This window comes from Protopterus annectens, chromosome 2.part0, assembly GCF_019279795.1.
Source record: "Protopterus annectens isolate FY-2018-M chromosome 2.part0, PAN1.0, whole genome shotgun sequence".
NCBI classification, from domain to species: domain Eukaryota; kingdom Metazoa; phylum Chordata; order Ceratodontiformes; family Protopteridae; genus Protopterus; species Protopterus annectens.
In genome coordinates this window covers 1,802,164,705-1,802,187,126 of record NC_056728.1, presented here as the reverse complement: position 1 = coordinate 1,802,187,126, position 22,422 = coordinate 1,802,164,705, and the positions used below count along the sequence as shown (strand labels likewise).

Sequence of the window (22,422 nt, the reverse complement as noted above, 5' to 3'; positions counted from 1 at the left end):
GGGCATTATCTCGGCAGGACTGTCCAAGGCACATGGCAAGAACATGAGGTTCACCTGCATATCAGTGTTCTGGAGATGAGGGCAGCTCCTGGCGTTGCAAGCACTTCAAGACCTTCTTCCTCTAGGGACTATTACGATACAAACAGACATGTCAGTACTTTGGCATATCAACAAAGAGGGGGGGTACCAGAACTTATCCACTCTGTCGAGAGGCCATGCGAGTTTGGGAATGGGAGATTTCTTCCCAGTGCTTTCTGGTAGCAACGCACATCCCAGGGGCGACCAACGTGATAGCCGACAAGCTCAGTCGGGCAGTTCTACTGCCTCATGACACGAGTGGTCTCTGAAACACGAAACAGAGGAACAGAATTTCCGCAAATGGGGACAGCCTTGCTGTGACCTTTTTGCCAGTCCAGTCAATGCCAAATGCAGCCGCTATTTTTCCCTCATTCCCCTTCCAGGGGAGACGCCCAGAAATGGTCTGGCTCACGATTGGCCACTGGGTCTTCTGTATGCTTTTCCTCTATTTTCTCTCATTTCCAAAGTGATTCAGAAAGCCAGACGGCTGGGATGCAAGTTAATCCTCATTGCTCCTCACTGGCATCGTCAGGTTTGGTTCCCCTTCCTCGAGCCTCTTTTCCTGGACAATCCTTGGATTCTGGACCCAGCTCCAGATCTTTTGACTCACATGTCAGGGTCGCTATATCCCTCGATCCACACCATCAATTTGACAGCGTGGCTGCACCAGTTCCATCCCTAGTCAGGCTTCATAATGTATCTGCCTCAGTGTCGCATATCCTTATGTCCTCCCATAAACCTACAACTTGGAGACTATATGGCAGTAAATGGAAACGTTTTTCTATTTGGGCACCGAAAATGAATGTAGATCCCTACACTGCTTCTATCCCTGTAATTTTGGAATTTCTCTCCGAGCTTTTTCAGCAAGGATTTGCCACTGCCACTGTCAGAGTTCAATTGGTGGCTATTTCTCATTTCCATTTAGGATTTCCAGACACCAATTTAATGTCTCATAAGCTATGCAAGACCTTTTTGAAAGGAGTCACTCTATTGAGGCCACCTCTTCAAGAGCCTGTGGCTTCTTGGGATTTAAATTTTGTATTGTCCAAACTGACATCTTCCCTGTTTGAACCTTCTCACTCATCCTCATTGAAATTTTTGTCTTGAAAGACTTTGTTTTTTGTGGCTATCACATCTGCAAGAAGGGTATCGGAGTTAAAAGCCTTATCTGTTAAGCCACCTTATTTGATATTTCATAAAGACAGGGTCTCACTGCATACTAACCCCTCCTTTGTTCCCAGAGTTTGTTCTCACACCACCTTAAATCAATCCATAGAACTCCCATTTTTCCCCTAATCACTGTAATGCAGCTGAATATCGGTTTCATCAGCTAGATGTTCATAGACAGCTACGTTTTTATTTGCATCGGACCAAGGACTTTAGGAAATCAGATCAACTATTCCTCTCCTTTTCTGAAACTAGATTGGGTTTACCAGTTTCTAAAGTGACACTATCTAATTGGATTTCCAGTTGCATAGCCTTTGTCTACAATTCGGAGGGCAAACCTTTACCCTCCAGGATCAAGGCTCATTCTACCAGGTCTCCGTCTACCTCTGCAGCCTTTCAAGCCAGGGTCCCACTTGATAATATTTGTGCAGCAGCTGCGTGGGCTACTCCTCACACTTTTATTACACATTACAAATTGGATTTAGCTTCTAGGGCTTGAGCATCCTTTGGCTCCACTGTGCTCAGGTGTATTTTCCAATGAGCCACCCAAGAATAAGGTGCTAGGGACGCTGTCCCATATGTAAAAATGAAGGTGAGATTGGACTACACAACATAAAGAAGTTATGTACTTAGCATAACGTTCCATGTTGGTAGTCCATCTCACCCTTCATTTTTACCAACCCGCCCTTCTACCCCCATCCTGGAAGACTTTGGAGGTATTAATATTTTGGTTATCTTTGGTTGGAGACCCTTTAGTATTGGTTTGTCTTTATGGTTATTTCTTCTAGTGAGCAGTAAACAAGATCTTGGGTTTGTACTGGTGCACTTTGGGATACCTGCTTAGCCACGAGCCAACCAGAAGTCTTCGAGCTTATAAATTGGCCGAGTCGGAGCAGAGGATCGGCTCCGAACCCATACGTAAAAATGAAGGGTGAGATGGACTACCAACATGAAACGTTATGGTGAGTACGGCCTGCTGAACCCCCCCCAACCCTTCACTAGCATCACCATCAGAGCCAGAGTCCAGTTGTGAGGGTGCCCAAGGTGGTGTGTGCTCTCCCACTGGGTATCACATGGGTAGGGGAGCAGTAGTGCTGTCTGTACCTACACTGTCCCCATCCAGGTGTTCCCCCTTCCTTTTTTGTTTGTGTAAATCCTTGTTTGTTGTCCAGTCCGCCCAGTCACCATTATCTTCCCTCTGTTTGTCTGATGTTTCCTATTCCAATGTGCTCTCCTTCCATCGTTCTTGTCTCTGTTCTATTTTGTTTGTGTTTCTGCTGCACATCCTTTAACTTTCCTTGCTTCCTTTCCCCAACTAATCTTCTTTATGAATATAAAATAGGCACCTGTCCCGAAAAAAAAAGTTACCCTACCTTTCCAGCCACTGTCCTGTTCATTCCTTATTTCTCTTATGAGCTTATCTCTGTTTGCCTCCCCCTTTTTATAACTTTCCTGTGCTTCATTTTTATTTAATAAATTTAATTTGTCTTTTAGTCCCTTAAGCAGAATAGTGTTGAAAGCGTTAGGAATGTCAGGATAAATAGGATGGACTATCTAGGATGGACTATCAGTCTTTCATTAAATGCTTCTGTTCATTTTTCAAAGGGTACCATGATATTGAAGAAGCAATTTGTGCCAGCATGTTTCCTTGACAGTATGAAGCACTGTCTCACATCCCCCTTCTGAAACTGTTCAACTTTCGTCTCTCAAATTGCTTGACACCAGAGGTATGGATAACTTTTGTGGTAATACTTGCATCCTAAGGGGGTACTTCACCACTGATCCAGGCAGCTGTAGACCAATAAGCCTTACCAGCTTTGTCTGCAAAACAGGGGAACACATACCTATAGACTTCTGAAACAGAATTTAAAATCCCTCAGTTTGAACCAGTTTTTGGTTTGTGAAGAGTTGATCTTGAACAGATAATTGCAAAACTGTATACTCAACATTATTTGATTTGGTCAAGACCTTTGATGCTATCCCACATTCAGGCATTACAGCCAAACTAATCAAACTAAATGTAAATCCATATGGTGTCTACTGGATAGCAAGGTAAGTTATGGGCAGAACCTGTCAAATCTGGAATGGAGCATTATCTCCACCAGAAAACTCATATCAGTGGGGTGTCACAGGGATCAGTGACTGCAAATCTGGAGCTCTCATCTATTTCATGAGGACTCCCTGATACTGTAAGAGTATCTCTCATGTACAAACACATGGTGCCAGGACGAAGGTCAAAGGCCAAATGCAAAAAAGCAATACTGTATTCTTTGGTAAGCATGAGCACCCTAGTACCTCTCACGTAAAAGACATCCTCTTCAAAATGGATACAGTTATTAAGGACCTGGAAACTTAATTGACATTGAGCTTTTCTCCAACCACCAGTTAGAAAATCCTTCTCCCTAGCGCAGCTGATTACCAAGGGTTATGCCTTCTAGAGCCAGCAATGTTATTGTCCCTCTCTGTATTCCTTATTTATTAGACCTATAATTGAATACAGAGTCCCTTCAGCATGTAATTTACAAAACACATTATCCAACTTGAAATACCCCCTGCTCCCATCATGCTCTCACAAAGACATTCGAAGGCTTATCAGTGTTGTATGCAGGACTCCTTAAAGCCCTGTCTGTCTTTAAGGTCTCGTACACACTCCTGGGTGACCTTTGCCTACCTTACAAATCCCCATATGACCCTATCCTGTGTGACATTGTATGCATTAACAAAACATGTAACTCCACAAATGCCGGTAGTGGAGACTGAAACTTGCACTGCAATGTGAACAGAACCGGCTGGCAGATTGGATACTTCTCACAAATAATTCTTTCCACTGCAATAAATCCCTCTCCATATTAAGCAAAGTAGCTCCTTAACCCTCTTCAAACACTGCCTGGATTACTAGATGGGAAAATCACAAATGCACCCCTGGGCTGACCACCACAAGCTGTTATGGAAAAGGGGCACATATAATGGGATTTTCTTTGGCTAGGCTTTGGATGATCCACCCAGATTGACTGACTAGTAATGACCTATGCATCTTTGAACCCAAATGTTGTGATTATTGTTAAGTAGTCTGTCCTTCAAGATCTAGTGTTACAGTAAGTATACGTAGAAACAATTGTAAGTTTGTATTTTATAACCTGTCTCAGATAAAAAATCGTTTTATTTTATTTACAAAATAATTTTTTTGTAAATAAAACATTAATATTGACAAATGACATATTATTGTAACCTAAATGTTTGTCTCTGTGGTACATCATTTTTACAATAGTTTACATATGTACATATGTTCTTGTATACAAGTGTTTCACTGCAAATGTTGGCTACATTCCAAAGCATGCTAGCCTAGGTTTATTCTATCATTTGTAGGCTTATATCTTGATTTGGTTACTTTGTTTGCCTTTTTTGCATGCAGTATCTTCATGTGAAGTAAACACTCAAGTTTGGATACATATATTCGTTATATTTTGCTGCTGTATGCCTACGTTACTTGATGCTACACATACTTTGTTGAGACTGCTGGATTTGTATATGCAAAGCAATTTACTGAGGTGTCTGTCTCATGTGGCCCTTTATTAATTACCAGTTAAGGTTTCCCTTGGATGTCATATGGTGCTCTGTTTTTTTTTGAGAATTCTTGAGCTTTTGAGACACACTTTCATGTTTAGCTAAAGTGTTTTTTTATCATCCTCATGCTTCGTGTTGATTATTTTAATATCACTTTATTTATTTCCTCAGTACCATAAAATGTTTTTGTGAAATGTTATTATTTCAGTAATTATGTTGGAGACTTTTATTTGTCCAAAGCAGACTAGCAGCCAAGCCTTAGGTAAGGATAGGTAATGGAAGCAGATGCCCTTGGCATAAACTGATAGTAACATGATTGGTGCTATAGAAAAGGTGCTGATTCTTCCATGAAAGTCAATGTTACAATTTCTGGGTGCAAGTGTTAATCCATTCTTGCAACTGCAAGCACTGCTGGTAATGATTGAAGCAGTGGCAGCTGAGATTGAGGCTACTTAAATGATCTGCATACACTGAATGTGTGTTAGGAGCTGGAGTGGGGATCTGGTATAGCTGTTTACTACCATTTCTGAAAAGTATAAAGAGCGGTTATAGAGAAACATAACGATTTTGTTTCTTTTTTAATTATGTATTTTTGTTCCTCTTCAAGTCTGATTGGGGGGTGTTCATCAGTAGTGGCATTCCCCTTGGTGCTCAGCGAACTCCCACTAGCAGACTGCCATTTAAGTACCATCCTGCATGTTTCAGTGGTTAATGTGATCCTTAGTATGTAGTCATATTAGTTCAGATAGCATTTTTATTGGGTCTCCACCTCCTTGAGAACTGTCATGGCATTGCTTGGGAATATACCCAGATGTTCTTATGGTTTACTGTTGCAGTTATCTCTCAGTGAATAAGGTAGTACAGTTTTGTGCAGATTGCTTGCCATAACAATAAACCTTTCAGGAGACGTCAGCATAATGGTAAAGTTAGATCTGAAAAAGGATCTTTCTTTTCCGATGTCTGGAGCAGGATATTCATTTCCCTCCCTTTCAGCCTTTAAGTTTTCCATATGAAATGATTCTAAATCATGTCCCCAGCTATGGCTTGGTGCTCTAGCCTCCTCCCCTCACCCATAATTGTGTGCTGGTGGATAGATTTTGAGTTAAAGTCTGTAATTTTTTGGATTTTAAGAGGGGTGTTTAGGTTTTATTAATTTATATTTGTTTTTTGTTTTTATTATCAGTATTTTTGCTACTTTTTAAGTGTTGGTGGAGTGGTGTGCGTGTCAGTCTTTATTAAGTGTTTTTTGTAGTTATTTGGGTAGAAATTGGCTGACAGCCTGTGGCTCTATTTTTTTTTGTGTAAGTAGGGCTGTGTGGCCTTAAGCTCACCGGGCTGATGGCTACACTCGTGTGATAGTGTCGTTGGCTACTCCTCATCTGGTTGTTCCATTTGTCGTGGGCCCGACCCCAGCTCAAGCTCCTGAGCGGAGGTCCGTTCCTCGGGTGTTTGGTCGCTGAAGCCCAGGATCGCTCCGCCTCCCTCCTCGGGTGGGACTGCTGTAGCGCCGTGGAGCGGAGGTCCCTCCCTCCTGGCGGTCTTACCGCCCCACCTCGCCTGGAGAGGGATGGACTAGGACCGCACCCGATTCCCTGGCACCCTCGGAGCCCCTGACTGTCGGCCTCCCCGGGTGGCTGAGGAGAGGGACCGATACCTCAAGACCGTGGGAGTCTGGGTCCCTCGAGGGCTTTCGGTCGCCTCTGCCCCGAGCCAGCCATCTGGGCTCCCCCTCGCCCGCTAGCGGTCGGTTCGTCTCGACAGGTCTTCTCGCCTTCCCTCTGTTTTCCATCCTCCTGGAGAGGCTGACTTGAGAAGGTTCATCCTCTTCTGATGCAGATGGGCTCACTCCGTAGGGGGAGCACCAACACCCTTCGACGGACTGTCTCTCGAAGCCATCCGGTTCGGTACAGCTGATGGAGCAAGCCTTCGAGAAGCTGGCCACGCCCGGCCCGGACGGGTTGGGCCCACCCTTTTTAACCTGGATCCGACTTCGGGATTCCTCCATCCGTCCGGCGCTGGATCCGAGGATCAGCTTCTGTGCGGGGTGGCGGCCTGCCGACAGTACCTCTGCGATGGGATCCTTCTTGTCTGCTCTTCGCTCCCGGGCCCGGACCCTTCGGGAGGAGTTCGGATTCGGATCCGAGTCGAGATGTCACCCTCTTCGGTCTGATCCAGCCGGAGCCGGCGGGTCCTTCGGTCTCCGTGTGGCCCTGCACTTGTTTCGACTCCTTTGCCCTGCCTCCCTGCTCTTGTTGATTCTTTGAGCATTCCCTCGCTTGCCCCCTCCTCTCCCGGCCCTCTGTTGAGGTCTCTGACCCCACGGCACTGACAGCGGCCCCGCCCTCACCCGAGGGCCACGAGGGCACAGGACATCCCCTGGGACAGCCCAGGCGTGCCTCCTCACTGACCTATGGGACAGGGACCGCTTGGTCCGTTGACCCGGAGACAGCTCCCCGACTTCCTCCTGCCAGTCTTCTTCGGAAACGAAGTCCGCGGTGGCTCAGGAGGGAAAACTTCTCGGCTTTTTCTCAGATTCTTGGAGTGCCGAACCCCTCCTCAGACTTACCACTGTCCCGTGGAAAGGATGACCTGGACCGGATTTCCCCAAAAGACCGGAACCACGACTTATTGTGCCATCCCTCCAGGACCTGCCGATTGAGATCCCCTCGGTAGATCCGTTGACGGCGGCGGAGTAAGCCTCAGGACCTCCTCCAGAGAGTCCATGGTCCACCTGACCAGCTCTGAAGTAGGATGATGGACCCTCCACGAAGCGTGGATTCAGTTCGGCGACCTGGACAGTAAGGGGGCTGCCCCTTCTGGGCACGCTACCGGATGCAGCGAGATCTTATTAAGGGTTACGCCACGACCCCTGAGTCCATTTCGATCTTATGAGCTCTTACGCAACACAGATATGGTCTCTCTTAGGTCAGGAGTACTGGAATCTAGGCGTCACTCCCATATCGGGAGGATTTGGTGAGCTGACAAAAGGGACTGCTCGCTTAGACGCCAGGCTGAGCCCGGCCTTTTGCCTGGTTTCTGAGCCGCTGGTTCGCTGCTTAACGCCAAGGCTGTTTCTGCTCGCCTTTTGAAGACCGCTCTCTGTTTGGCAAGACCCAGAGCTCTGGGCTGCAAACTGAACTGCTGGACCATCCTCAGGAGGTCTGAACCCCAGAGGGGAAATTCTAGGAACCAAAAGGGTCAGAATTCAGAGAACCCGAAGCAAAAGCAGAAGGAAGGGGTTCGACAACCAGTCCTTCCCAGGGCAGAGGGCAGACAGGCCAGCGCCGCCTTCTAGAGGCCAGGCAGACACCAGAGGACTCGGGTCCAGGGCAGGAGGGGCTGCACGAACCTCAGCGCGGTCTGAGAAGGTCATAACGGGAGCTCTCTGCGAAAAGTCGGGGAAGGGAGGCAATGTAGCTTCATGGGGGCTCATAACATTGACCATCCAGTCCGGATCTGGGATAGTCCATATCATTCACCTTTGTTCCTGATTCTTCATCTACTCCCCCCGTCCCAGGGGCCTCCGTTCTTCCCGGAGGCCAGCGGCAGAAAGGAGGAGCCATCCATTCTTTTCCCCAGACCAGATCGGATCAGGGTTCACTCAGAGACCTCTTTTACCAAAGATTCTCTTTAGTGAAGAAAACTCGATCAACTCTCTCTCTTCCTAGCTCTCTCCCTCTTGAAAAGACCAATCACCAAAGTCAAATCTCAACCTCTTGAATCATCTATTCTCCAAAGCTGAAAGGGAATGGATGGATGTGCTCGCTCTCCTTTCTTCACCACATCCTGATGGATCCGCTCAGGAGGTTTCCAGGGAGGCCAGACACATCCTGGGCGACTCCAAACTACCAGTCAGTCTCCTTCCCCCACAGGCCACCACAGGGCCCCAGGTCCTGCTCACCCACGTGAGTGCAGTCAGGGGTGTCCACCCCTTCAGGCCCTGGTAGACTGGCCTACCTGGATTACTGCATCTCTGCATTCTCTTGGGGCCACTACTACTCTTCTTGCTCCAACTCCCTTCTGGGCTCTCTACCCTTTCTCCTTTTCACACCATGCCCAAAACAGTCTCACAACTTCACAGCTCTCCAGCCTTAGGCTCACCAGGCGAGCCAGGTTTAGGGCCAGGAGTTTCTCAAGTTCAGTTCCAGCCCTAATGGTGCCATTTGTATTCTTCTCCACTCCATTCAAGTTCGGTTCCAGGTCTCTTGGTCAGGCTCTTCGGGTGGATGGCTCTTGGGTGGCTCAGGGTGCATGGCTGCTTCTACCTTGCTGCGATTCTACAGTGGACGCTCAGTATACGCCTTGCGGTCATACCCATCTCTCCCCATGCCACATTCCCAGCGTATGCATCATCTTGCCTCGATCCTCTGCTGTGGCCCCACCCCTCCCTCCAGGCCCCCCTCTCTTTCTCCTTTCCTCCTGACGCCACGACCACGTGGACGCCCCGCCTTCGGCAGGGCGGACAGTCCAAGGCACGGCGCTGCACGTCAAAGACAGTAGACCGCACTTTATCATCAAAGAGCGAGCAGTGTAGCACTCGCTGCAGTACCAGGACTTCTTCCCTTGGGAACAATTATGATTCAATCGACAACATGTCTGTTGTCTGGTACATCAACAAGCAAGGGGGAACAAGGTCTACTCCCTCTTTGTCGAGAGGGGCCAAGAGATGGCCATGAGGGTTTGGGAATGGGCACCAACGCTAATAGCAACCGCATTCCGGTCGGTCCAACATCGGTCTAACCAACTAGCTAGCCTGCATTCGAGTGATTCCACTATTCTGGTGGTCTCTCGCGTATGGCAACGCATAACGCATCGGTGGGGATCTTTTCCCCTTCATGCGATCTTTTCCCCAAATCTTTGCTTTTCCCAGCGGCGGGCCAGCTCCCTCCTCCTCCCGAGGTACCCCAAGACGCAGTTGGTATGCTTTGCTCAGCTACCTGTATGCCTATCCACTCTCCTCAGTGAGCCCAAGTTCTTCAGAAAGCTCCTCTCGGTGGGTTGCAGAATGATTCTCATTGCTCCATTCCCCTGGTAGACCTGGTTCCTTCCTAAGGTCGGTGAATCCTCCTCCGATTCTAGATCCCCCTGGAGATCCCATCGGATCTGCCATCCTGCATTCCTCCATTCCTCTGACAACCTGGAGTTTACCGGGCTTGGCTGCTCCAGTTCCACTCTTGATAAGACTCTCCTCTTATTTCTGTAAAAAAGGCTATTTTGATGGCTCATAAAACACCATCCACTAGAAAGGTTTACCAAGCAAATTCCCACCCATTCCCTGTGTATAATGGATATTGATTACTTCCTTTGGTTACATAGGAGAAACACAAGACTTTTTAAGTTAATAATAAGTAATGTCAGGAAGAATACTTGGAACACTTTTTTTGCAGTAGTATTGTATAGTTTTGGAGGCCTTTTGGAAAATGCCTTGTTTTGTGATTTTTGCCCATGTATAGCATTAACTGTCGTAACGCTTACCAGCACTTTTGATTTGTCATGGAAGAAGAAAATGATCTGGGGCAGATTCCAAAAGACTTGCCTCTCAGCATGAGTGAGTGACTTCGGTGTAATTCTGCCTGGATTCTAAAATGTTTGTTCTCAGTGTAAGTGACTTATTCAAGTGTGAGGCCTATCTATAAAGCATGCTTGCATTGTGGGCCAGATTCCAAAAGACATGCTGTCTCAGTAAGTCACTTACACTGAGAACAAGTCTATTGGAATCTGACCCCTGATGTTTGCCCATGTGTATTTTACTAGCCAGTGCCTTATTTTTTATAGATATGTAATAATGTATTTCTAGGTTCTTTGCTAGTTTGGCTAATAGATTTATTAGAGGGAGTTCCTAAAGTGTAAGGATTTTATTTTTGCCGTAAAAATTGAATGATGATTGGTTTTCTTTTTCTACAGGGAAGCAATATTGCAGAGTATCTTACTGGGTAGTATGAGTGTGGCTTTCTTATTGTGTCACTTGGATATTTTGTGTTAACTAGAGTAACGTAATTACTGTTGTACTAAGTGCTGATATTTCTTGCTTTGCTTATACAACATGATTTTTCTCTGTTCTGTAGCATGATAGCTTATGCTCTTATTTTAGAAGAAAATTCTGTCATTTGGGATATGGCTTATACCAGTAAAATTGTTTTATTAGACTTTTCATGTTTTTCTTGTAGGTATGAAAAGTTCTCTTTTTTTGTCTAGATTTGTGGTTTTTGGTACATATGCACATTGTTTTCTGTTAGTTTATACTTTTGTTTTTACTGTGCCTGAGCATACATTTGCTTACCATAAACAATAATCACTACAGGGAATTCTGGCGCAAAGAACCAAACAGTACCTAAACAATGTCTGCTGCAAAAGGGAGGATCTTGCCCGCTGCCTCAGCTCCTGTGGCAGCATGACATCTATGTTGGTTCCTTACGGGGAGTATGGCACTATTGAGAGAAATTTTGTCTGGGAAGAGACACAAGAGGTGGGCGATTTGCTGTTACAGTGATCTGCCCTTGAAGATCTACTGTTATGTATGCATTAAGTGTAGAATAGTGTGTGTATGTTGTACCTTTAAGAAGCATTTCAAAGGATGTCACATGCATATAAATAGCAAGAACGTGTTGGCTTCAGTGACATTTTGAGAGGGCAGCCAGAGAGGGGAGCATGTATGAGTGCAGTAGCTAGTTTGTTTATAAGTTTATCTAAGTTAAAGTTAGTAAGCCTCAGTTCTGAAGTGTTTGTACATAATAAAGCTTCTTGAACAGAACCCACAAATGCTAATCTGTTTTGTCCTGACTGGATGAGCGACATTAAGTATCTTACAGACAAGTGTACTGTATTTTAGCTGACTTCTGCAGCTGCTTTTGTATGTTGTGGCTTGTCCTTAACAGAATATTATCAGATTTGATCAGTACATGCATACTGATGTCACAGAGAGAGATTTGCGAGAGTTTCAGCAGACCTGGCACCTCCCTGTTTTCAGGATCAAGAGTGTCAATGGAGCACGTCTTTCTGATGGCAAGACCTTGGATGGGAGAGTAGGACTGGCTGACATAATGTACTTACTTAATGGACTGGCAGAACAGCTTTGGTACCAAGATCAAGTTACAGCTGGGCTTCACCATGAATCTGACCTTAGTCAGGTGCATCATGTTTCTTCCTGCTAAGCAGATTAATTCCATGTCTCCCTTAAGTTAACAATATACTTTTTTTTTAATTTGAAAGCAAAATAATATGAACCATAAATATAACCATCCCAACTATAACTGATCATGGATCATAAAAATGCATTTTTGTGCAGATCAGTTACGTGGTGCAGTACCATATTTCTATGGTAGTAATCCGTATAATATTTGCATTTGTCCTACTGTTAAAGACAGACTTTTTTGTACTAGTCTTCCATATTTTTTTATTTGAGGTAAAACAAGGATGTGAAAAACTCAAAAGATTCGGCTAAACCTTAACTGACAAATGTAAATCTGTTATTTTTGACTTGTTAAATACAATATTACAGGAGTTTGGCTGAATTTAAAGAAAGCCAGTTACCACTTTTTATAAATTGTTGCCATTTTGATAAAATTAACTTGAAAATGTGAAAAAGATATTCAGAGGTTGAAGTATGCGGTCAGAATTGATATTTGAATTTTTCTTTGTTTTTATTACATATTTGCAGAAGGTTCAGCTGTTACTGTAGGGCATGTATTCTGTATGGAAATCATTTATTCTGTTAGACTGTCATGTTACATTTTTATTTGATTTATATATAATTTCTTGGTGGGGGTGTTTTAGGTTCTTTTTTTTTTTTTGCATTCAAATAAAACTGTTATTAAAAACACATATTGGTAGTTATCCAAGCCTTATCAGGACTTTTAGAGCACTTTAAAAATGCAGTGCTGTAAAGCATTTGTTTCTCTTACAGGATAAAAAGTGTTTGTAGCCTGAAGTATATTAGATGTAACTTGTGATCTTGCTCATCAAGGACACCTGAAGTGAGGTAAACCATGTGGAGCATATCCTTCTTTTGCTCAGTATCTGCGGAAGTATTTCAATGCTGTTGTTTATAGGAGAAGTGCTTCCAAGGCCCAAGATGACATACCTTGAGCCTGGGTGAAGGAACATACTGCCACAGTCCCCAGTACTTGTTTGCCATGTTCACTCTCTTAAGTGCCTCTTTGTTTTTGTTGATGGAAAGTGTCCATATTTCAGTGCTAAAAGAAAGTCGAAGTTAAGATATCCTACAGATTGTGTCTGTGATCATCAGTTATTGAAGTAAGACCATTGTTGGCTTTACCCATTTTCTTGCATCTTGAAACAATGTCTCCAACAGCACCATCATTTATTGAAATGTTATGCTGCTACTAGTTGAAACTTGATTCCTTGCAGAGATGAAGCTGGGAGAAAGAAGAAAGAGCATCATTTGAGGAAACATTGAAAGCATGTTCTTCATATAGCTCACTGCTATAGTCACCTCAGCAATATGGGTTATATATTGGCAAGGATGTAACAGCTGGCCAGCTTCCAAAGTTTCAGGGCACCTTCCACACACCCAAACTGTTAAGCAATTCAAACTAAACTGAATAAAAGATAAGTTAAGGGGTGAAGCACTACAGAGCTTTACTGTTGCTGTAGGGTATGCTCCTCTAAGGCTTTTGAGGATTGACAGCTGGCTTGTACTTTTCTTTGCCGGGCAGGCAAGTTTCCATTTGGGGGTAAAAAATTATTTTGTTAAATTTTGTTAATGTTTTATTATTTTCCTCTTCAGGAAAGTTATTTTAAAGTTAGGAGTGTTGCTATTTAATGGACTGTCTCGAGACTGTAACATTCTTTTAAACAGAGCACTTGTTTCTTTCTGTCAGTTTAAAGGTAGTGTAAATGAAAACATATTTTATGTGGAGAAATTGTTTATTTTTCTGTTGTGGGGCTGTCATAAAGTGCTTTTTGCTGTGTTTTTCTGTTAAAAAAGTAACTTTTGTGCACTAAGTTTTATTGGCATTTGCTGCTTGTCTTTTGCAGGAAAGAGGCACACTTTCCGGCTTGACCATGGAACAGACTACCAGTCTCGGGGTTTGTCAATCTTCCAACCACAAAAAGAAAAATTTAAGCAAACATTCATTATCACCATGGCAGACTAGCAATTTGCCTCATATGCTGGTGAACTCTGATGTGGCCATTTGTTGTACCTCAGGTCACTTATCTTTTACCCCAGATCCCTCTGGTGCAGCACCTACAGCCACTATAGACTGGGGTTAGCCACATCTTCTGTGACTGGTGGAGCCTCCTCAGTGAGCAAGGGAGAGTTACTCTTGCCAGTCCTATGAGATGGAACACAGAAGGTTTCCCTGTTGTGTCAGAATGCTGTGCCCATCCCTGGGGAAGCAGATGCTGCCATTAGTAACACGGTTGGCTCCAGTTTTTCTCTGTCAAAAAGAAACTGAAAGCCAAGCATGTATCTTTTCCTCCTCAAATTTCACAGTATAGGAGTAGTTTACTGGGACTAGCTCAGGGTTTAATTCAGGCTATTGAGCCTTCTCATAAAGAAGAGATTCAAGATTCTGAAACTGAACAAGAAGATGCATCTTGTTTCACTTTTTCCATCATTCTGTTTAGCCATAGTCCTCTTACTATATAAATTTATTTAGGCTCCCAGCTGCCTATACCAAGCAAGTCTCACTAATATCTACAATAACTAGTTTTATAGCTTAATGGACAAACAAATTTACTACTAAGCAGCCAGTAGTTCAGAGCAGTTGTTTGTTTTTACTTGCACATGCCTGGAATTTGGCTTCTCCTGTTCCATTCACCCTTTGCTACACTTGGGCTCACTCCACTGCCCTACCCCACCCCTATTCCCACCCATACCCAGGCTCCTGACCTTTATACCTAACTAGCTACTCCCCTATGCCTCACTCTCACACTAACCTCATTTCTATATAGCCACTCCTCTTCTCACTCTCTTCAATCCACATCACCATCTACCTTCACTCCACATCACCTCACTCACACAGTACCCAAATTGCACAAGCTCTTCAGGCTAATACCCCCTACCTAATCCTCCACTCTAACCGCAACCTGCATAAAGTGTAGCTGCACCTAAATCCCTACCCACTCCTGTAAAGATAATTACTAAAAATTCACAGCAGTACATCAACATTTTGCCAGAGCAAAATGTAGCTCCTAACCTTTACTTTACTTTAATAATAAGCCTTACCATCACCTCACACTTAACCTCCTACCACTACTCTAACAATTCAAAATTTCAGACTAAATCCCCTACCTGCCCAACCCATTCACAAGACAAACCAGCCTTTTCAGTAATATCTCCTTCTGTCTACAACATCTCAAATCTTGACCTTTCCACATTCAAAGTAACCCCACACCAACTAAACAACCACATTTCCTCAAAATATAACACATCTATAATCACATGCCTAAAAACGATAAGCCAAATAGCATCCCAAATCATACTTAGTGGAGATGTTCAGCCAAACTCTGGCCCTACAAACAGTAACAACCCCCCTGCTAACAAACAAATAACATTCTAACCTCCCCCAGGAAATCAACAGATCTCCTTATATTCAACATAAACATAAGGAGCATATATGCTACCATGGCCCTCTACTCCCCAGTCATAGTCCTTCTCACAGAGACCTGGCTAAAACCACTAAATAATTACTTTGTTCCACCTGGTTACAATGTTCTTATATTAGAGAGAATATCCATAAGAGGCAGAGGTATTGCTCTCCTCTTCAGAAACAACACGACCATTGAAATGTGAGTCAACAAACAACCCAAGTTCAGTAATGCAGAAACTATGCTCACTAAGCTGAAAATCAACTCAAAAAAACACTTGCATAGTTTTGGTACTTATATACCCCCCCCCCCGGCAATAACATTAAGAATCCATTCTAGACTGGGCATCCCAAAAATTTCACCAAGAAACAATCATACTAGGTGAAGTTAATATCAGCTGGTCCTGCTGTAATTCACTCCACCCCACTAACCACATTAACCTACACAGTTTCACTCAACTAATCAAAACCACAACACGGGTAGATAAAGCATCAAAAAAATGAGTCCATCTTAGACTGGATCCGTACTAACAAAGCATCTCAATCCTACCTCTCAGGCTCCCTCCCAGACACCCTCAGTGACTGCCTTCCCACCTTTATAATTAGACACCAAGTGAATCCTTTAAAATCCTCCCCCTCCAACAAATCTAGTACACAAAGAATTTCAGAACCCGTGACTTCATATGTGCACTTAATCAATGCAACTGGAAACAGCTGTCATCTCTCTCCATGGAAAATACCGTAGATTACTTCAGTAAGACTTTCCTAAACATTCTAAATCGTCTTGCCCCTATCAGAACTGTCAGAACTAAATTGAACTATGCCCCCTGGCTGATCAGAGATACCAGTCTTCTTTTAAAGCAAAGACATAAAGCATGGGACTCATGGCATCAAAATAAAACTCAAACTAATAGGCATACCAGGAACCAAAGAACAAAGCCAAAAAACAAATTAGGACAGTCAAAAGGAACCACTATATAGGCATTCAAACCAAATACAAAAATAAGCCATAAAACTTCTGGGCTGCCATTAATAAAATCCTACAACCAGGAAAGACCAGTACTCCATCCCCTAACATTGACACCACCACCAGTAATATTGCCACCCAGTTCAATGAACACTTCAAATCCATCCCGCCCCTCACCAATAATAGGTTTGGATGTGAAGTGGGAGAACTGTCTTCCATACCAGCAGACCAAAACCTCTTCTCCTTACAGCCTGTCCCAACTAGCAGAATTTATAAATACCTAAATAGGCTTAAACCCACAACCCTGGCCTCCTACAAATTACCTGCAGAATATGTAAACATTGCAGCCAAAGCTGTCTCTTATACAGTCTCAATGCTCATTAACTGCTCTTTATCAGAACAGCACGTTCTTTCTTTGTGGAAAATTTTGCATATAATACCACTCTGTCTGATTGCCATTCTATCCCCCTTATCTAAAATCCTTGAAAAATGTATACATTCCCAAGTAATGCACTCTCACTAATAAATTGCTAACCAACACCCAGCATGGATTCCCCCCAACCACAGTACTACCACAGCCCTTATTAGCTGTACAGTAAACCAGCATCGAAACAATGGTAATCTAGTATCCACTGTATTCCTAGATCTCTCCAAGGCCTTTGATACTGTCTCCCATCCCAAACTCCTTTTTGCTCTCTCCGATCTTAATCTCAGCCACTCCATACTAGCGTGGTTTCAAGGCTATCTAACCAACAGCCAACAAGCAGTAAAATGGCAAAACTCCTCATCTCCCCTCCTACCGGTCACCTTTGGGATCCCCAAGGATCCATTCTTGGACTTCTTCTTTTCAACATATTCACCAACCAACTCCACAAAGCTACCCAGCATGCCACTGTAGTCCAGTGTGCCGATAACTCCACTCTAATCTGCTCCGCCCCATCACTCCCTCAACTCCAGGAATTGATACAAGAGTCCTTTACCGATGTTGAAACCTGGTTAGCCAACTCTCAACTAATACTTAACCCCAATAAAAACAGCTAATGATATTCTATCTCACTAGAGCCTTAGACCCCATACCAACATTCACAATATTCTCAGCCAATAACACCTCTATCACACATGTCCAACACACCAAACTTCTAGAGGTTATCAATCACAACATGAAATTTGATATGCACATTGCACAGACAGTAAAGTCCTTAAAAAACTTGGAACCCTATATAGATGCAGAAATTACCTCACCAATGACAATAAAGCCACCATCACAAGAAACCACCTACTATCCACACTCCTCTATGCCTCCCCCATACTCTTCAACCTAAACAAAGTAGACATTAACAAACTTTAGGACACATCACTGCATAGCAATCAAGCAACTATATTGGCTAGAATTACCCAACCTGCTCACATATAACCAGCCTACAATAGCCCACCAAATTTTATATTATCCCAATAGAGTTCCTGCTCTTCGAGGTCTACTTAATATCTACGCTAACAAACGCCTATTGAGATCCACCAATAAAGTACTGTCTGACGTGTGCAAAAGCAACATTACCTCTGAGGATTCCTTGTTTTCTGTTTCTTTTGCAAAAGCATGGAATACCATCCCTGTAGATATTAGGACTACTGAAAACAATAATAATTTCTTAATTGTTCTGACCCTGGGTAGCTTCACTTAATTATATCATATATCATAATTTAATCTTCTGTGAGAGCTTGCAACAACTCCTTTCTATACTCGTACTCAATGTGTGTTTACTGTACTAGCCACTGATGAATGTAACCAAATGACTGAACAAAATGTCTTTTCAACTGTATCGTTTATTGTGCACATTGTGCGCCTTATAGTATATTTTCTTTTTTTCTCCTTTCTTGGCCTTCAAACTACCTTATTAACATTTTGACTCTGTACTGTACTTTATTAACATGTCTGTTGTATTTACTGTATTTGCTGTGCTAATCTTTGTGGAGCTGTTCTCCATGGGCCTCTGCTGAAAATAGGATCTATGCCCAGTTGGACTTTCCTGGTAAACAATTGTAAAATAAAATAAAAATACAGGGATGGGTTTTGTCCTCAGATTTCTGATTCAAACTCGGAGGAGAACTCAATTTCTGAGTCCTTCCGATGGGAGTTTCTCTTTCTCTGAGACTATTGTTTGAATGTCTCAGTGTTTTTGGTGGGAGAACACTGAGGTTTCTCAGTCCCTCAGAAAATACTGAGTTGTTACAGAAGGACTTTCCAGAATGCCCTGTCTGCTTTAGTGGATGTGTGTCTTACTGCTGCAATTTTCCTGATAGTCAGCCAGCTGTCCCTAAAAAGGCAGATAGGATGTATAAAGTTCCTTAGTCTTTTAAATTTTTTATACACTGTTCTCATGCCTGACCCAGCAGCTGTAGCCTTAGTTGATCACAATGCTGCTAAGCCCTTAGTTAATTCCAGTCCTACTCTTTCTAATAAGGATGGATCATAAGATTATAGGAGGTTACTAGGCTATCAACCCGGAGGTCATTTCAAACCTAGCCTAGCTATTTCATCCCAATGTAATACTGTAGAGACTCTAGTCAATACCCAGGATTGTATTTAGAAGTGACTGCCCATGTCAAGGAGGGTTGTGCACTCTAACTCTGGTAAGAATTTATAGTGCCCCATCCACTCATCCAGGTTCCTTTTGAATAGTGCCATAGAGGTGCTGTGCTTCACATGAACTGGCAGCCTGCTCCAAAGATGTGTCAGTCACTGGGAGATGAATCTTTCCCTCCAGTATGTCCTATACAAGTCGCAGGCCATATTTAGGTCCCTGGAATAGTTAGCTCTAGTCTTGTTTGATTTATGGATCTGCAGCAAATTCATTAGGTTTGGGTCGGAGATTGCTCTGTAAGCCAGCCATAAGCCTCCCCCAAAGAAGTCTATATGATACAAAGTATCAGGGACTTTAGTTGGTCTGAGTAAGGCACGTGCTGGAGTCCCTTGATCTTCTTTTGTTAGAAACCTCTGAGGTCTCTCCAGTTGCTGCAGGTGCTTTGTACGGTACATGCCAAAAGGGGGGATTTTAAGTTGTTTTCATTTGATCTTCAATCTGTGGGAATATGGATCTGACTTGGCCGCATTTCCCAGCATCGGATCCAAGCTCCTCCCCTACCCATAATGGCCTTCTTCCTCCTCCCTTCAGATCTCGTTTGCTGAGCATTCAGTCAGCATTGTTGTCTGTTAGCTCTGAGTTTCCTGGTCAGTGAAGGTTCTTTTTTGGTCTTCTTTCTTCCTTTTTCATCCTTCCCAATTATTTTTTCTAGTTCTTTACCCTACCCTTCTTGCTCTCAGGCGTCTGTTCTCTAATATAAAAAAGTCTCCCTTTCTGTCCTTCTTTCTTGCCTAGCAAGTGTGTGTGTGCGTGTGTGTGTGTGCGTGCTTGGTTTCCATTTGCCATGGCTAAGATCCCCAAGCCAGGTTTTTGGAAATGCATGGAGTGTGGCCATAATCTCCCCTTCCAATGGCCACACTCTGTGTGTTGTATGTCTGGGAGTAGCACACCTGGACTCCTCCTGTTTGATCTGCACAGGCTTCAACCCCCGTGCATTTATCGACAGGAGGAACAAACTTATTTTGAAAGGCCTCCTTCCTCTGCCTTTCTCTGAGGCCTCTGCTTCCTCTTCCTATGTCCTGGCCTCTGGGACTCAACCTCCCTCTAAGAAGGCTGGGGATGGGGAAAAGCACTGTCACAGGAAGTGGGCTAGGCCCAGAAAGTAGACCTTCGACTACGCTTCTTTAGCCGAGCCCCTGACTAAATCCCGCCTGGATCCCAGCCCAGGTTCCCCTCTGCTCTGGTCGCGTCATTTCTCGCCAGAGCCGGAGGTCTCTTGGGCCCGATTCCCTTTATCAGCCTCTCACCAGCACCTCTCCAGGACCGTGTCTGCAGCTGCCTCCATCCAGTTCACCCATAGTCTTTCTGAAGCCGAAGTGGACAGGATGATGTGGAAATTCTTCTGGACCCAGATGCAGATGGGGGTCTTGCCTCCCCACCCTTCTGGGGCTGGGAGTATTGCAGTCCACCTTCCTTTCCATTGCTCCTTCTCTGATCCAACCCCCGCCTTCAGAATCCTTGGGTCCAAGACATCTCCCTGTTGAGGGGTTGATGCCGATGGCACCAGGTACCTCGACACTGACCATTGCCCTGAGTGGCTCGGCTTTGACCAGTTCAGAGCCATCTGGCTCTCGGAGCCATAGTCTCACTCCGGATCTGAAGGGATAGTGTCGTCTTCGAGGTTTTTGGAGTTGGCCCTTCCACTTGGAGCCTCAGTGCCTGGAGGCTTGGATCCGGCTCCCCTGTCGACACAGAGGGTGACGGATCCGTCACTGATCCCAGCTTCGGGGATCCGTTCTCCATCTGTTTTTGATGTGGTGGAGAGGGTTCCCTCGAGACCCTTGACTTTATTGTCCTTGGAGTCCATCCTCACTCCCTCTATTTGTGGTTAGGAGTTCACCATTCTGCCCCCTCAGGGACAGCCTGTTGCCTCTCTACCCCAAGAAGTCCACCTCCGGGAATGGACAGAAGTTTCTGAGTCCTCCCCAGAGCCCTCCCCAGAGGAGCTCCCTCAGAACCATATATGCAAAAGGAGGCACTTGGACTCCCTGCCTGGAGTCCATCACAGAAGACACTGAATTAGAGGAAGGGGAGGGTTCCCCCGGTCACCCCCAGTTGATGTCTCCTTTGGAGACATCATGGAAATCTTACGCCAGCATGGGGGGTGGTCTGTCCAAAAACCTAATCCGGATGAGTCACTGTACCTGTAGGCATTTGGCACAGGACCCTCAACCTCCTGGGTGTCCCCTCTTGCAGATCCGCTGTGGACTTGATTTCATCCCAGGTGTGGAAGGAACCCAACACAGTGAAGCCCATTCCCAAGTGCCCTGATAAAATTCTAAGTGCCTCTTTGGACAGGCAGCATTGGTCTAGGGGATCCCCGGTTGATGCCATGGTGGTTGTGGTGGCAACCAAGAAAATAAATGAAATTCGAACCACAGTGTGCACTGAATGAATACTCAAGATCTGAAACACGAAGATTTATTCAACCAACAATTTATTCTGTTGTTGGTTGAATAAATCTTCGTGTTTCAGATCTTGAGTATTCATTCAGTGCACACTGTGGTTCGAATTTCATTTATTTTCTTGGTTGAACCTTTGTTGGTTCTGGTGGACTGTTTAATGGTTGTGGTGGCAACCAAGAAAGAGCTCACTCAGGAGAGCTCTATGGTTCATCCACCGGACCGAGAGTCCCAGGCCATGGACCATTTCGGGAAGCGGGCTTATACTTCAGCCACGTTTACCTTGCATGCGCTGAACTATATGACACTTCATCCAAACTACAGTGGGACCTGGGTCGCTGAGTCTGCCCCAGGGTCCATGTCAGTGGAAGAGAGGAAGGTATTCTCCCATATGGCCACCCTAATTTCTATTTCAAATACCTATATGAGGCTCCTGTCACAGTCCATGGAAGGTGCCTCTAGGGCGGCCAGAACAGGTGTTGCCATTAGGCATCACACTTGACTCTAGCTTTGTGCATTCTCTGAGCCCTTCAAGGCATTGTTTAGAAATGCCCCTTATGATGTTCCACCCATTTTGGTAAGACCGTTCAAGACACTATAGTCCAGAGTGAGAAAGATGGGAAGATCTTGTCTGCCATCGGGATTCACTTCTCAACCCCACAAAGATCTTTTTCCCAGAATCACCGGGGGGTGAAGAAGATGTGGTTCTGAAAACCTCAGGGCTTTTCACATGATGCTCAGGACTTGCCTTCCCCCAGAGGCAGAGGGGGATATGACAGATGCTGTCCTCATGGCAGAGGAGGTCCGAGGAGCCAGGGGTCTCAGGATTCTTTCTCGGACAGACCCTCACAGCAGCACTGAAGGGTTGCCTGACTGCTTGTCTCTGGAGGCAGTCGGGGGACGTTTCTCTCTGCACCCAACAGCCTGGGAGTCCATCACAGATGATCATTGGGTGTTACAGATTATATCCAGAGGATATTCAATTCCCTTCCTTCAATCCCCATTCCCAACCAAACACCTCCCAGACATTCCACCCATGCAACAGGAGGAGG

General features: G+C 44.6%; 1 protein-coding gene across 14 annotated transcripts in view; it reads left to right on the top strand.

Moving 5' to 3' along the window:
* CPLANE2 (ciliogenesis and planar polarity effector 2) overlaps nt 1–12,626 on the top strand; it is a 199,548-nt gene extending 186,922 nt beyond the window's left edge. For all 14 annotated transcript variants that reach the window (XM_044061844.1, XM_044061838.1, XM_044061835.1 and 11 more), the window contains one exon: nt 11,696–12,626. In XM_044061844.1, coding sequence (XP_043917779.1) covers nt 11,696–11,960 — 265 coding nt within the window. In that variant the 3' untranslated portion in view covers nt 11,961–12,626. The remainder of the gene's footprint in view (nt 1–11,695) is intronic.
* The last annotated feature ends 9,796 nt before the right edge of the window (nt 12,627–22,422 follow it).